Raw genomic sequence first — 15,844 nt, forward strand, 5'->3', positions numbered from 1 at the left:
CACTCACCTGGGCCAAACACTCCCCTGGGTGTCAACAGGTCAACCCTTATACTGTAAGAGATATTATAGTAGAATGCATTCCCCTAACAACTACCCCGGGCTTCCCATCTAAGCCTGGTTCCTCTCTACAGTGTTATGCCATCTAGGGTGTTAATCCTTCTAGGGTGTTTTTCCATCTAGGGTGTTTTTCCATCTAGGGTGTTTTTCCATCTAGGGTGTTTTTCCATCTAGGGTGTTTTTCCTTCTAAAGTGTAGATTATTTTCCTTCTAGGGTGTAGGGTGTTTTTCCTTCTAAAGTGTAGATTGTTTTCCTTCTAGGGTGTAGGGTGTTTTTCCTTCTAAAGTGTAGATTGTTTTCCTTCTAGGGTGTAGGGTGTTTTTCCTTCTAGGGTGTTTTACTGCTTCTAATTCTGCTTGCTAAGCACTTTGTGAAAGTGAGATGTATTAGCGGTAGGCTAGTGTTTAGAGCGTTGGACTAGTAACTGAAATGTTGCAAGATCGAATCCCTGAGCTGACAAGGCAAACATCTGTCGTTCTGCCCCTGAACAAGGCAGTTAAACCCACTGTCCCTAGGCTGTCATTGAAAATTATTATTTGTTCTTAACTGATATGCCTAGTTAAATAAAGATTTTAATTCTAATTTGGGTTTTATCCAGCCTTTTTATTATGACATTTTCTTTAAAGGCATATAGACAATAATATAAAAACTTCATTTTGAAGAAAACAAATATTTTTCATTTAAAGTGAAGCAACAGTTTTTCACTATGGCAGATAGAGTATATCCTACACAGCATATCAATCAAAAACAAGTCAAATAGAGATAAAAATGAAGTTGAACACTTCATGTTGATTGGATCGGCACCACAGCTCTCTGGGCTCTTCTTTTACTAAGCAGCTTCTTGGCCGATTCCTTAAACTCCTCTGTCTTCAGAACATATATGATGGGGTTGAGCATGGGCGGCAGCACCGAGGTCAGGGAGAGGTTGATGATCCGGGCGTTGGTTGGTATGATTGAGTGAAGGAAGTATGTGAAATTAACAGGCAGGTAGAATATGGCTACGAGTATCAGGTGTGAGGTACACGTCTTCAAGGCTCTGACTCTGAGAGAGGGAGAAAGACACCGAGGTAGAGAGAGAATGAGAGAGAGAGAGAAACAGAAGGAGAGAGAAGAATAGAGAGGTAGTGAGAGGAAAAGACAGTGAAGGAGATAGGAGAGAGAGGGAGAAAGAGAGGGAGAGAAAAGGAGAAGAGAGAGAGGAGAGAGTGTGTGTGTGAGAGAGAGGAGAGATTAAAGAATAAAGGATAAAAGTGCCAGTACAGTAAGTCATCATCTATCCAGTTCAGTGGCATTCTCCATATTTCCCAGCATGTATCACTCTAACAACATACACTATACAGTTGAAGTTGGAAGTTTACACACACTTAGGTTGGTGTCATTAAAACTTGTTTTTCAACAACTCCACAAATTTCTTGTTAACAAACTATAGTTTTGGCAAGTCAGTTAGGACATCTACTTCGTGCATGACACAAGTAATTTTTCCAACAATTGTTTACAGACAGATTTTTTCACTTAAAATGCACTGTATCACAATTCCAGTGGGTCAGAAGTTACCATACACTAAACTGACTGTACATTTAAACAGCTTGGAAAATTCAAGAAAATGATGTCATGGCTATAGAAGCTTCTGATAGGCTAATTGACATCATTTGAGTCAATTGGAGGTGTACCTGTGGATGTGTTTCAAGGCCTACCTTCAAACTCAGTGCCTCTTTGCTTGATATCATGGGAAAATCAAATGAAATCAGCCGAGACCTCAGAAAAACAATTGTTGACCTCCACACATCTGGTTCATCCTTGGGAGCAATTTCCAAACGCCTGAAGGTACCATATTCATCTGTACAAACAATAGTACGCAAGTATAAACACCATGGGACCACACAGCTGTCATACCGCTCCGGAAGGAGATGTATTCTGTCTCCTAGAGATGAATGTACTTTGCTGCGAAAATTGCAAATCAATCCCAGAACAACAGCAAAGGACCTTGTGAAGATGCTGGAGGAAACAGGTGCAAAAGTATCTATTTCCACAGTAAAACGAGTCCTATATCAACATAACCTGAAAGGCCACTCAGCAAGGAAGACGGCACTGATCCAAAACCTTCAGAATTAAGACAGACTACTGTTTGCAACTGCACATGGGTACAATGATCATACTTTTTGGAGAAATGTCCTCTGGTCTGATGAAACAAAAATACAACTGTTTGGCCATAATGACCATCGTTATGTTTCTAGGAAAAAGGGGGAGGCTTGCAAGCCGAAGAACAACATCCCAAAAGTGAAGCATGTGGATATATTGAAGCAACAGCTCAAGACATCAGTCAGGAAGTTAAAGCTTGGCCGCACATTTTTCTTCCAAATGGACAATGACCCCAAGCATACTTCCAAAGTTGTGGCAAAATGGCTTAAGGACAACAAATGTAAGGTATTGGAGTGGCCATCACAAATCCCTGACCTCAAACCAATTGAAAATCTGTGGGCAGAACTTAAAAAGAGTGTGCGAGCAAGGAGGCCTACAAACCTGACTCAGTTATACCAGCTCTGTCAGGAGGAATGGGCCAAAATTCACCCAACTTATTGTGGGAAGCTTGTGGAAGGCTACCTGAAACGTTTAACCCAAATTAAACAATTTAAATGCAATGCTACCAAATACTAATTGAGTGTATGTAAACTTCTGACCCACTCAGGATTTGTGAAAAACTAAGTTTAAATGTATTTGGCTAAGGTGTATGTAAACTTCCGACTTCAACTGTATATACAAAGGTATGTGGACACCCCTTCAACTTAGTGGATTCGGCTATTTCAGCCACACCCATTGCTGACAGGTGTATAAAATTGCGTACACAGCTATTCAATCTCCATTGTTAAGCATTGGCAATAGAATTGCCTCAATGAAGTGATCAATGACTTTCAATGTGGCACTGTCATAGGATGGTATCTTTGCAACAAGTATACACTAAGCATAACATTTCTGCCCTGCTAGAGCTGCCCCAGTCAACTGTAAGTGCTGTTACTGTGAAGTGGAAACGTCTAGGAGCATCAACGGCTCAGCCGCGAAGTGGTAGGCAACATAAGCTTACAGAACGGGACCACCGAGTGCTGAAGCACGTAGCATGTAGAAATCGTCTATCCTCGGTTGCAACACTCACTACCGAGTTTAAAACTGCCTCTGGAAGCAACGTCAGCACAATAACTGTGCGTCGGGAGCTTCATAAAATGGGTTTTCTTGGCCCGAGCAACCATACACAAGCCGAAGATCACCGTGCACAATGCCAAGTGTCGGCTGGAGTGGTGTAAAGCTCGCCGACACTGGACTCTGGAGCAGTGGAAACACTTCTCTGGAGTGATGAATCACACTTTACCATCTGGCAGTACGGAGGACGAATCTGCATTTGGTGGATGCCAGGAGCACACTACCTGCTCAAATACATAGTGCCAACTGTAAAGTTTGGTGGATGAGGAATAATGGTCTGGGGCTGTTTTTCATGGTGCGTGCTAGACCTCTTAGTTCCAGTGAAGGGAAACCTTTACACTACAGCATACAATGACATTCTGGATTCTGTGCTTCCAACTTTGTGATAACACTTTGGGGAAGGCCCTTTCCTGTTTCAGCATGACAATGCCTCAGTGCACAAAGCGAGGTCCATACAGAAATGGTTTGTTGAAATCAGTGTGGAAGAACTTGACTAGCTTGCACAGAGCACTGACCTCAACCCGATCGAACACCTTTAGGATGAATTGGAACGCTGACTGCAAGTCAGGCCTAATCGCCCAACATCAGTGGCCAACATCACTAATGCTCTTGTGGCTGAATGGAAGCAAGTCCCAACTAGATTTCCGTAGAATGCCTTCCCAGAAGAGTGGAGGCTGTTATAGCAGCAAAGGGGAGACCAACTCAATATTCAGGATTGGTATCCCGTCCACGGGACGGTTGAGCTAATGTAGGCTAATGCAATTAGCATGAGGTTGAAAGAAAAAAAACGACAGACATATTTCAGAAAGGCAGAATGCTTAAATTATTGTTAATCTAACTGCACTGTTCAATTTACAGTAGCTATTAGAATGAAATAATACAATGCTATTGTTTTAGGAGAGTGCACAGTAATGAACTTGGAAATGTATAAATAAACCAATTAGGCACATTTGGGCACATTTCTTGATACAACATTTTGAATAAATATGCACTTTTTCACTGGATCCTTCTAAAACTTTGCACATACAGTGCTGCCATCTAGTGGTACACACTAAATTGGGCTAGAAATAGTCATTATGCCCTTTCTCTTGCATTTAAAAGATTATGGTACCAAAAAACGGTTGTTTTTTCTTTATATAATCTTTTACCAGACCTAATGTGTTATTTTCTACTACATTCCTTTCACATTTCCACAAACTTCAAAGTGTTTCCTTTCAAATGGTATCAAGAAAATGCATATCGTTGCTTCAGGGCCTAAGCTACAGGCGGTTCAATGTGGGTATGTCATTTAAGGCAAAAAATGAAAAACAGGGGCCGATCCCTATTAATACCCATGATTTTGGAATGAGATGTCTGATGAGCAGGTGTCCACATACTTTTGGTCCTGTAGTGTATATCTGAGACAGCACAACAATCAGTATCAGAGCTATATGTATATATAAACTAAATCTCTGGCTAAATCTCTGACTCTGATCAGTATGACTTCTCACCTGTCCTGGGGCAGTGTGATGGTGAACAGGGCGTGTGTGATACAGATGTATGATGATATGATGAAGACCATGGGGAAATAGAGGACTATACAGGGGTTGAGATAAGATATTACTATGTTAGGGACCACATCAGAACAGGGGGCCGCCAGACGGTACAGGGGACCGTGGTCACAGTAGTAGCTGTTGATCACCAGAGACCTACAATACAATACATTTTCATTGTCCATATGTTACAGTGATCAACTGATCATTTATTTTTACACCACCCGACCCGGGATTCAAACCGGTAACCTTTTGGCAACAGGTTCACCACCTCAGCCACCTACCGGCAGAAGGAGAGTCGGGTGATGAGGCACACAGCCAGCAACATCAGGAACACAGCAAACGCCCAGGCAGCACCCATCAGCTGGAACATGGACCTGTGAGTCACCATCATATGGTACCTGTGTGGACAGTGGAAAGAAGCTGTTAACAGGGATTTTAGATGCAGTGTATTCATATATCAGGTTGAATTGTCAGTGAAAGCAGAAACATTATTATCACACAAGGGGCAATAATGAAGGCCTTTTAAATTGTATTTTTTGAATTATTAGATTTGATGTATTATCTGAGACCTGAGTGGGCAGCAGATGGCCACCAGTCTGTCGTAAGAGAGGATGGTGAGGTTGAAGGACTGCATGGTGAGGAAGAGGAAGATGAAGAAGAGGCTAGTGAGGCACTGGTTGTAGGAGATGAGCTGTCTGCTGAAGAGGAACATATCCAGTAGCTTGGGGACCATGGCAGTGCTCCCACACACGTCCGCAAAGGCCAGGTTGAACACAGCAATGTACTTCGGGCTGTAAGGGTAAGATCCTGACTTGATTATCACCATGGGAAAATGTTGTTTATGCAACAAACACAGGACATAGACAATTACAGAGAAGGTAAATACAATCAATCAGTAAAGATGTAGACAGAAAGTGCAGATCCTAAACATCTTTACACTGTCATCTGTAATGTGTAAGTTATCAACTATAGATCATCCAGCTGATCTAATGGTGGTTTTCATTCAGAATCAACTATAGACCATCCAGCTGAACCTAATGGTGGTTTTCATTCAGAATCAACTATAGACCATCCAGCTGAACCTAATGGTGGTTTTCATTCAGAATCAACTATAGACCATCCAGCTGACCCAATGGTGGTTTTCATTCAGAATCAACTATAGACCATCCAGCTGAACCTAATGGTGGTTTTCCTTCAGAATCAACTATAGACCATCCAGCTGAACCTAATGGTGGTTTTCATTCAGAATCAACTATAGACCATCCAGCTGAACCTAATGGTGGTTTTCCTTCAGAATCAACTATAGACCATCCAGCTGAACCTAATGGTGGTTTTCATTCAGAATCACCTATAGACCATCCAGCTGAACCTAATGGTGGTTTTCATTCAGAATCAACTATAGACCATTCAGCTGGACCCAATGGTGGTTTTCATTCAGAATCAACTATAGACCATCCAGCTGACTTAATGGTGGTTTTCATTCAGATGCCTTGTTGAGAGGCAGGCCGGTAACCAGGGATACAGTTGAAATCCCGAGCTGATGGGGGGGAATCTAAAAGGAGTGAACTAGCAGCCAGAGCCCCTGTGCTACTTCAGCTTGTGTTGTGGTTCATCTGGTTGGGTTCTGGAACTGCAAAAATACAGTCCAATAAAGGTAGAATTCTGCTGTATTATTACCACTGAGATAAAAGAGGACTGATTACCTGTGGAGACTGTTGTCCATGTAGATAACCATTATGACGAAGGTGTTGCCCACCTAGACCCAATACACACACATACACGCACACACACACACACACACACACACACACACACACACACACACACACACACACACACACACACACACACACACACACACACACAGACACACACACACACACACACACACACAGACATACATACAGGAGGAACCATGACTCATAATGTATATACAGGTCAATTCATTTGGCCGTTGACTATATGTGGTGCTATAGGACCCCAGCTGAAATGAAACTGCACCATATCAGGTTTTCTTAAAACTTCAAAAAAATACGTGCTTTCGATAGGAAAGTGAAACCTTTTCTAGTTAATCAAGTGGATCAAAGTTTGTAACAGACTGGACCAGAGCTAGTTAATAAAAGACTGGACCAGAGCTAGTTTGTAACAGCGTAGACCAGAGCTAGTTTGTAACAGCGTAGACCAGAGCTATGGACTAACCAGAGAGATGATGTATACGAAGCAGAGGAAGATGTAATAGTAGTCCATGTGGGGGATGTCGATGAAACCACTGATGAAGAAGTAAGGGGGTCGGATAATGGTGTCAATGTTCTCTGTCTGGTTAGGGTCAGAGGTCAGGTAACTCATCCTGGTGGTGTTATCAGTGATTCCTCCTGGCTCGTAATAATCTGTGGAAATATAAAATAAATACATTACTGTTGTTTAATTCACCTGTTGAGACATTGCAATGGGTGAAACATCATCAATACAAAGGCAAATATCCAAGTTCAATGTCTATTTTTAATGTAATTATATTTAAAAAACTAAGAATACAATTAATTTAACTGACAACAAAGTACGAAATAGAATCCATTTGACTTTTACCTCAGATACAGTTAAACAATTCTAATGAATAATCCAAGGAATAGCACTGGAAAGGTGATATTGGTTTCACGTTCCCTCCACTAGAATAACTCATACCTGTTGAACCCTCATACTGTATAGTCTAACATGGTACAACTACATACTGCAGAAACTAAGTCTTACCTGGTCTTACCACAGACTTGATCCAAATGTCTCTCTTCAGTAGTCTGGTGATGTGTGTTGGACTGAAGACCAATTTGTGGTGCTGGCTCTGAGTCCACCTCCACTGTTATACCTGCAGCCCTGTCCCCATGTCCCCATGTCCCCTGTGGGCCACCGTAGTTGTGTATGACACACCTTGATTGAGTGAAGAAGACATGTCGGAGATGAATAACCTTGCTGTTGTTGTTGTTGTTGCTGTGTGGTTGTCATAGGACACATCTCAATGCCCTTCTGGATCTACCAACCACACAGGCTGAGAAGAGAGAGGAGGGAAACGAAAGAAAGAGGAGGAAAGAGAGAGGAAGGAGGAAAGAGAAAGAGGAGAAAGCAGAGAGAAAGAGGAGGAAAGAGAGAGGAAGGAGGAGAGAGAAAGAGGAGAAAGCAGAGAGAAAGAGGAGGAAAGAGAGAGGAAGGAGGAGAGAGAAAGAGGAGAAAGCAGAGAGAAAGAGGAGGAAAGAGAGAGGAAGGAGGAGAGAGAAAGAGGAGAAAGCAGAGAGAAAGAGGAGGAAAGAGAGAGGAAGGAGGAGAGAGAAAGAGGAGAAAGCAGAGAGAAAGAGGAGGAAAGAGAGAGGAAGGAGGAGAGAGAAAGAGGAGAATGCAGAGAGAAAGAGGAGGAAAGAGAGAGGAAGGAGGAGAGAGAAACAGGAGAAATTATAGAGAAAGAGAAGAGAGTAGAGAGCATAGAGAAAGAGAAGAGAGTAGAGAGCATAGAGAAAGAGAAGAGAGTTGACCATTCAGATCTCATCAAATTACATTTTTTATGTTTTGGTTACTGTGGTAATTTTAATAATTTAGCAGACACTCTCATCCAGTTGAGCTAATGAATTGAGCTAATGACAGTAGCGTAAAGTACTTAAGTAAAACTACTTTAAGGTGCTAATTAAGTCGTTTTTTGGGGGGGTATTTGTACTTCCCTTAATATTTATATTTTTGACAAGTTTTACTTTTACTTCACTACATTCCTTAAGAAAATATTGTACTTTTACTCCAGGATGATAACTAGACCTCTATCTATTTGTAGTTTCATATTGTCACGACTTCCGCCGAAGTTATCGCCCCTGCCTGTTCGGGTGGTGCTCGGCGGTCGTCGTCACCGTCCTACTAGCCGCTACCGATCCCTTTTTCGTTTGTCTGTTGGTTTTGTCTTATTAGTTTCACCTGTGTGTATTTTGGTTTAGTTAGCATCCCTATATGTAGTAGTTTGACCCGCCCTTGTTTTGTGCGGGATTGTCTTTTGTTACGTGTGTACATATTAGGTTGTGGTGTATTTTATTTTCTATACTGGACACCCTGTGGTTTTGGGTTGTCTGGTATAGTGTTGCGCCCTGTATTGTATTGGGCTTATCAGTTTGGTGTGCAATAGTAAAGCACTTTACTCCGTTACTCTCTCTATGCATCTGATTCCTGCACACACACGTAGTCCCGCGTGACACATATAGGATGATTTCTAAACCTCTATCTATCTGTAGTATCATAGAGGATGATAACTAGACCTCTATCTATCTGTAGTATCACAGAGGATGATTACCAGACCTCTATCTATCTGTAGTATCATAGAGAATGATTACTAGACCTCTATCTATCTGTAGTATTATAGATTATGATTACCAGACCTCTATCTATCTGTAGTATTATAGATTATGATTACCAGACCTCTATCTATCTGTCAACACATGAGTATCCTTATGAGTACACAGTCAGGCTAATGAGATAACTAATGAGGACCTGCTTGTCCACATAGCTTAGAAACAATCTCTGCAGATGAAAGAGAGAGATAGATAGAAGGAGAGAGAGAGCAACTCATGTGTAAGCAACAGGCCAAACCCAGCTAACAACAAATGTTCCCAATACTTTAGAGAATGTTCCCTTAGGAGTCTCATTACGTCATTAACTAACAATTAGGAATGTTCCCATGTTGTGCATGGAATTTTTTCAAGAATCCAATCCCTTAATGTCAAATAGAACTTACCCAGAACATGATATGAATATTCTAAAAAAGTCTCAGGAGAACGTTTAAAATACTTTGTAAAAAATTAAAAAATAACATTACACATCATATCTCGTTACTGTTGCTGAGCCAATTAAGGCCCTGATTGTTGACCTACTGATCCATTCACTGCTCTTTGTCTGTTGACAAAGTTAGGGATAGCCACACAGTGCTTTTAAGATAGTGTTTTCAACTTACATATTTGACACACATGATTACATTGTGCGTGTTCAATTAATGAGTCGTTGTTATTCAACAAATCCTCACGTGCGATTATGAACTCACAATCTCTTCGTTTACGTTACTCCGATCTTCCTGCTACGCCACCACATCCATTTAAGTTATTCGGACTATTCTCTCATGATTGATTTTATTGACTTATTTCAGAAAGAAGAAGAACCCCCCCACACTGCTCTTGATAGTATCACTGCTCTTGATAGTATCACTGCTCTTGATAGTATCACTGCTCTTGATAGTATCACTGCTCTTTATTAAGCTTTACGTATCGACAAGGCCTTCGTCAGACAGTGCTTTTAATTTGGCATTCTTCTTTTTTCTCATCTTACTCAACTATTACCATGTACCTGCAACAAAGATAGCTCAGATGTGTCTTTTAAAATACTATTTCAGCAAATGTTGGTGGGGCATCTGAACCTGTTTTAATGATACTCCCGAATCTCTATGATCAATAAAATATTTTCTTGATTATACTTTTAACAGAGCTGGGATTTACTTCAATGTGCGTTCACCCTATTGCTTCCACCTATCAAGTTGTTTCAGAGTGCCTAGTGAGGAGGGGTTAGGGATTCTTCTGGACAGGACCTAAATATACTGGCCTAATAACCACATGCCCTAGACATATTCCTTATTGGGACAGTGGTTAGAGCGATCATTGGTGCTGTTGGCCTGGGTTTGAGACCCAGACCAGCCATATTCCTTATTGGGACAGTGGTTAGAGCGATCATTGGTGCTGGTGCCTGGGTTTGAGACCCAGGTCAGCCATATTCCTTATTGGGACAGTGGTTAGAGCGATCATTGGTGCTGGTGCCTGGGTTTGAGACCCAGGCCAGCCATATTCATTATTGGGACAGTGGTTAGAGCGATCATTGGTGCTGGTGCCTGGGTTTGAGACCCAGACCAGCCATATTCCTTATTTGGCAGCAGTTAAAACACACTTTTCTCAGTTAATTAAATGCAGTTTCCCATTTTACATTTGAAAACTTTACAGTCCAATATCAAACAACCACGAAGAGGTAGGCTCTCTCTCCCTCAGTTGTCTATGTACATCAACAACTAGCTAATGTTAGCCAGAGTGAGGTGAGCTCAACTCTAATCAGCAAACAGTAGATAAACACTTTTTCTGCTTTTAGTTGGCCGTCAACATACCACTGATGAATGATGAACGATGGGGAATGTCCCAACTGTCCCAACCCACATTGTCCCAATTTCCCAACCCACATTTTGACAACTGAATGTGAACTTGCCTGCCTGCTAATTTGATCAATACCAAATCCGTTTGATTGATAACTAGAGATATGCTAACTGTTGACAACATAGCTAGCATAGCTAGCTAGCAAAGTGATTCACATTTCTTGCTAGTTAACCAATTGACACCTGCATCTGTAGCTGTAGCCACCGAAAAACAATATGGGGGGGAAAGTCATTCACCCACTTGTTCAAGGACATGACATCCTCCCTAGCTAACATTAGGCCTTGTGTGTTTAGCTTGCTAAATAAATAGCTACATAAATAGATAAGCTAGCCTATTAGCCACATTACTCAATGTCATGGAATTTTGAGTCAAATTTAACCTAATTTTAAAACTTCAGCATAAACTGCAAATTTTATATTTTTACTGATATTATGATTGTCTGTTGGATTCCAATCGGCAACGTAGTTAAAATGCTGTCCATTCAACTTTAAATTGTTGAAATAAGTAAGTTCCCATGAAATGTGTCTGGAACATTGATATCTTATATTATGAGGACATGGCAACCATGTCCTGTATATGTTCGGTAAACATGGCAACCATGTCCTGTATATGTTCGGTAAACATGGTTACCATGTCCTGTATATGTTCGGTAAACATGGTAACCATGTCCTGTATATGTTCGGTAAACATGGTAACCATGTCCTGTATATGTTCGGTAAACATGGTAACCATGTCCTGTATATGTTCGTTAAACATGGTTACCATGTCCTGTATATGTTCTGTAAACATGGTAACCATGTCCTGTATATGTTCGGTAAACATGGTAACCATGTCCTGTATATGTTCGGTAAACATGGCAACCATGTCCTGTATATGTTCGGTAAACATGGTAACCATGTCCTGTATATGTTCGGTAAACATGGTAACCATGTCCTGTATATGTTCGGTAAACATGGCAACCATGTCCTGTATATGTTCGGTAAACATGGTAACCATGTCCTGTATATGTTCGGTAAACATGGCAACCATGTCCTGTATATGTTCGGTAAACATGGTAACCATGTCCTGTATATGTTCGGTAAACATGGTTACCATGTCCTGTATATGTTCGGTAAACATGGTTACCATGTCCTGTATATGTTCGGTAAACATGGTAACCATGTCCTGTATATGTTCGGTAAACATGGTAACCATGTCCTGTATATGTTCGGTAAACATGGTAACCATGTCCTGTATATGTTCGGTAAACATGGCAACCATGTCCTGTATATGTTCGGTAAACATGGTAACCATGTCCTGTATATGTTCGGTAAACATGGCAACCATGTCCTTTAGATGTTCGGTAAACATGGTAACCATGTCCTGTATATGTTCGGTAAACATGGTAACCATGTCCTGTATATGTTCGGTAAACATGGTAACCATGTCCTGTATATGTTCGGTAAACATGGTAACCATGTCCTGTATATGTTCGGTAAACATGGCAACCATGTCCTGTATATGTTCGGTAAACATGGTAACCATGTCCTGTATATGTTCGGTAAACATGGCAACCATGTCCTTTATATGTTCGGTAAACATGGTAACCATGTCCTGTATATGTTCGGTAAACATGGTAACCATGTCCTGTATATGTTCGGTAAACATGGTAACCATGTCCTGTATATGTTCGGTAAACATGGTAACCATGTCCTGTATATGTTCGGTAAACATGGCAACCATGTCCTGTATATGTTCGGTAAACATGGTTACCATGTCCTGTATATGTTCGGTAAACATGGCAACCATGTCCTGTATATGTTCGGTAAACATGGTCACCATGTCCTGTATATGTTCGGTAAACATGGCAACCATGTCCTGTATATGTTCGGTAAACATGGTAACCATGTCCTGTATATGTTCGGTAAACATGGCAACCATGTCCTGTATATGTTCGGTAAACATGGCAACCATGTCCTGTATATGTTCGGTAAACATGGCAACCATGTCCTGTATATGTTCGGTAAACATGGTAACCATGTCCTGTATATGTTCGGTAAACATGGCAACCATGTCCTGTATATGTTCGGTAAACATGGCAACCATGTCCTGTATATGTTCGGTAAACATGGTAACCATGTCCTGTATATGTTCGGTAAACATGGCAACCATGTCCTGTATATGTTCGGTAAACATGGTAACCATGTTCACACACAACAGTCAGGTATTATCAGTACTGTAATGGCTTACAGATTGCAGTGACACTGATGACGCCATGACACTTACAATGGATTGTTTTTATTGTTACTAAGCTTCAATAAAATAAATAGAGCTATTTCATTAACAACAATGCACAGTGACATAGTGGTCTTCTCACATATAAACATGACCCATATTTTATATTTCTTTGTGTCTGTAACTTTAAATGTATTTTGTAAAAGGATCCTTTAAATGAGACCAAACTCTTTGGTCCTGTGTGGCTCAGACAGACTTCCCAGGATGCATCTCAAATGGCACCCTATTCCCTATATAGTGCACTACTTTTGGTTCCTGGTCACCTGGCACTATAAAGGGAATAGGGTGCCATTTGGGACAGAGGCCCAGTCTCCTCTTGTCTTCCAGCTTCTCCACTGCATCCCTGTAGTCCTCAATAACCAGGTCCTGATTGAATGAATGCAACCAATCATTATTAATGGTTCTTATGGGTGATGTTGATGACACAATGGGAATAGACATGAACTACTACGTTGGTGGGGATTGTGACCTACTAAAACTGTGAAGCATATTATATCTATAATTTCTTGACTTCATTTTTATATCACTTTATTCAGAGGGCCTGTGGATTCATTGATAAAGAGTCAGGTTACAATCAAGCTCCTTTCTATAGATGAATCCTTCCCAACTAACAGCAGCACCAACTTTAGTTGCACAACAACATGTTATCTCCATCACTTCACTTCTCTGTCATTCACACATCTCTCATGTGAAACTCTTCTCACTCGCAGATGAGTATGGGAAAGGTACTTTCAGAATAAAACCCAGACATAAATTCTATATGGTGATGCCATAATAAAAGTCTTGATAGACCTTACATACAGCAGTTCTGATGACTAAACTGAATACCATGGCTCCACTAGTACTATTGACAGTCTCTTCATGGTGTGCTTGGGGCTATGGTCCTGGCCTAGTAGGCATAAGAAAGAACAAGATCCAGATCAACCTTTGCCGTGAAATAAGGAAAAGTCTAATGTATTCCGAGAGGGCTTCATCCTGGTCCAATTTTCATATTCGTCCAATCTTTATCAGTGTTTAGACAATTAGGTGTTTGTTCAATTGGGTGTTTGTTGTGGTGTGTATCGGGGTGGTTGTGGTGTGTATCAGTGTTGTGGTGTGTATCAGTGTTGTGGTGTGTATCGGGTGGTTGTATCGGGTGGTTGTGGTGTGTATCAGTGTTGTGGTGTGTATTGGGTGGTTGTGGTGTGTATCAGTGTTGTGGCGTGTATCAGTGTTGTGATGTGTATCGGGTGGTTGTATCGGGTGGTTGTAACAGAAAGTGTTTTATTGGGTCTGGAGTAAGGAGCTGCCTGGGAGAGTCAACACTTTATTCATATTGTTCATCACAATATAAGGGCTCTCAAGTACGACAGCGTTGCAAGGCAGTGCATCTCACTGCAAGAGGCATCACTACAGTCCCTGGTTCGATTCCAGGCTCTATCACATCCGGACGTAGGATGGTGCACAATCGACCCAGTGTTGGTCCGGGGTAGGCCATCATTGTAAATAAGAATTTGTTCTTAACTGACTTGCCTAGCTAAATAAAGGTTAAAATAAATTTAAAAAAATACTGATATACATATATATATATATATTAGTATTTTATATATATATATTAGTATTTTATATATATATTAGTATTTTATATATATATATTAGTATTTTATATATATATTAGTATTTTATATATATATTAGTATTTTATATATATATATTAGTATTTTATATATATATTAGTATTTTATATATATATATTAGTATTTTATATATATATATTAGTATTTTATATATATATATTAGTATTTTATATATATATATTAGTATTTTATATATATATTAGTATTTTATATATATATATTAGTATTTTATATATATATTAGTATTTTATATATATATATTAGTATTTTATATATATATTAGTATTTTATATATATATATTAGTATTTTATATATATATTAGTATTTTATATATATATTAGTATTTTATATATATATTAGTATTTATATATATATTAGTATTTATATATATATATTAGTATTTTATATATATATTAGTATTTTATATATATATATTAGTATTTTATATATATATATTAGTATTTTATATATATATATTAGTATTTTATATATATATATATATCTAAGGGTTATATAATCAAATCAAGTTCATTTGTCATTTTCACAGGACACATGTTGTGTACACCATAAAATGAAATTCTAACTTGCATGTATAACTCTCGACATTGCATCAACAATAAAATAAGTAAGTTGAATATATTCAGTGTAATAAAATAAAACCATTTAGATACAATAGATACAGGATAATATACAGGTATCGTGAAGTGCTGACAGAAGAAGCCGGAACTATTTAAACCTTGGATTGTGGTTATTCAACATAAATCCAGTCTGATCTTGCTTGAAGACAAAGCAACTCTTAAAGGCAACGTAAACGCTGCTGATGTGAGCTGAATTGGAAATTATCTTTAAAACCTTTAAACACACTGAACCCATTAGTGATTTAAAGTCACAAAAATAATACTTTTCACTACCTCATTTCATCACTGCAGTTGTTTTTTGTAGACAGTATCTGACCCAATCTCTTT

The 15,844-nt window shown here is 39.6% G+C and overlaps 1 protein-coding gene across 1 annotated transcript; it reads right to left on the bottom strand.

Moving 5' to 3' along the window:
• Nucleotides 1-686: 686 nt before the first annotated feature.
• On the bottom strand, nt 687-7,623 carry LOC109873904 (olfactory receptor 1361-like). The gene is made up of 7 exons (XM_031809381.1): nt 7,531-7,623; nt 6,985-7,172; nt 6,489-6,541; nt 5,355-5,576; nt 5,067-5,183; nt 4,741-4,938; nt 687-1,100 (listed from the first exon to the last, which is right to left on the bottom strand). The coding sequence occupies exons 2-7, from the start codon at nt 7,129-7,131 to the stop codon at nt 842-844; spliced, it is 996 nt and encodes a 331-aa protein (XP_031665241.1). The 5' UTR covers nt 7,132-7,172; nt 7,531-7,623; the 3' UTR covers nt 687-841.
• Between the last annotated feature and the right edge of the window lie 8,221 nt (nt 7,624-15,844).

The sequence above is a fragment of the Oncorhynchus kisutch genome, linkage group LG29 (genome assembly GCF_002021735.2).
Source record: "Oncorhynchus kisutch isolate 150728-3 linkage group LG29, Okis_V2, whole genome shotgun sequence".
Taxonomy (NCBI): Eukaryota; Metazoa; Chordata; class Actinopteri; order Salmoniformes; family Salmonidae; genus Oncorhynchus; species Oncorhynchus kisutch.

Coding starts and splice junctions, on each gene's coding strand:
- LOC109873904 (XM_031809381.1), bottom strand. CDS start 7,131: ATGAGTTACCTGACCTCTGACCCTAACCAGACAGAGAACATTGACACC. Junction 5,577..6,488: donor ATGGACAACAGTCTCCACAG/GTAATCAGTCCT, acceptor TTACCCTTACAG/CCCGAAGTACATTGCTGTGT. Junction 4,939..5,066: donor ACCCGACTCTCCTTCTGCCG/GTAGGTGGCTGA, acceptor ATTGTATTGTAG/GTCTCTGGTGATCAACAGCT.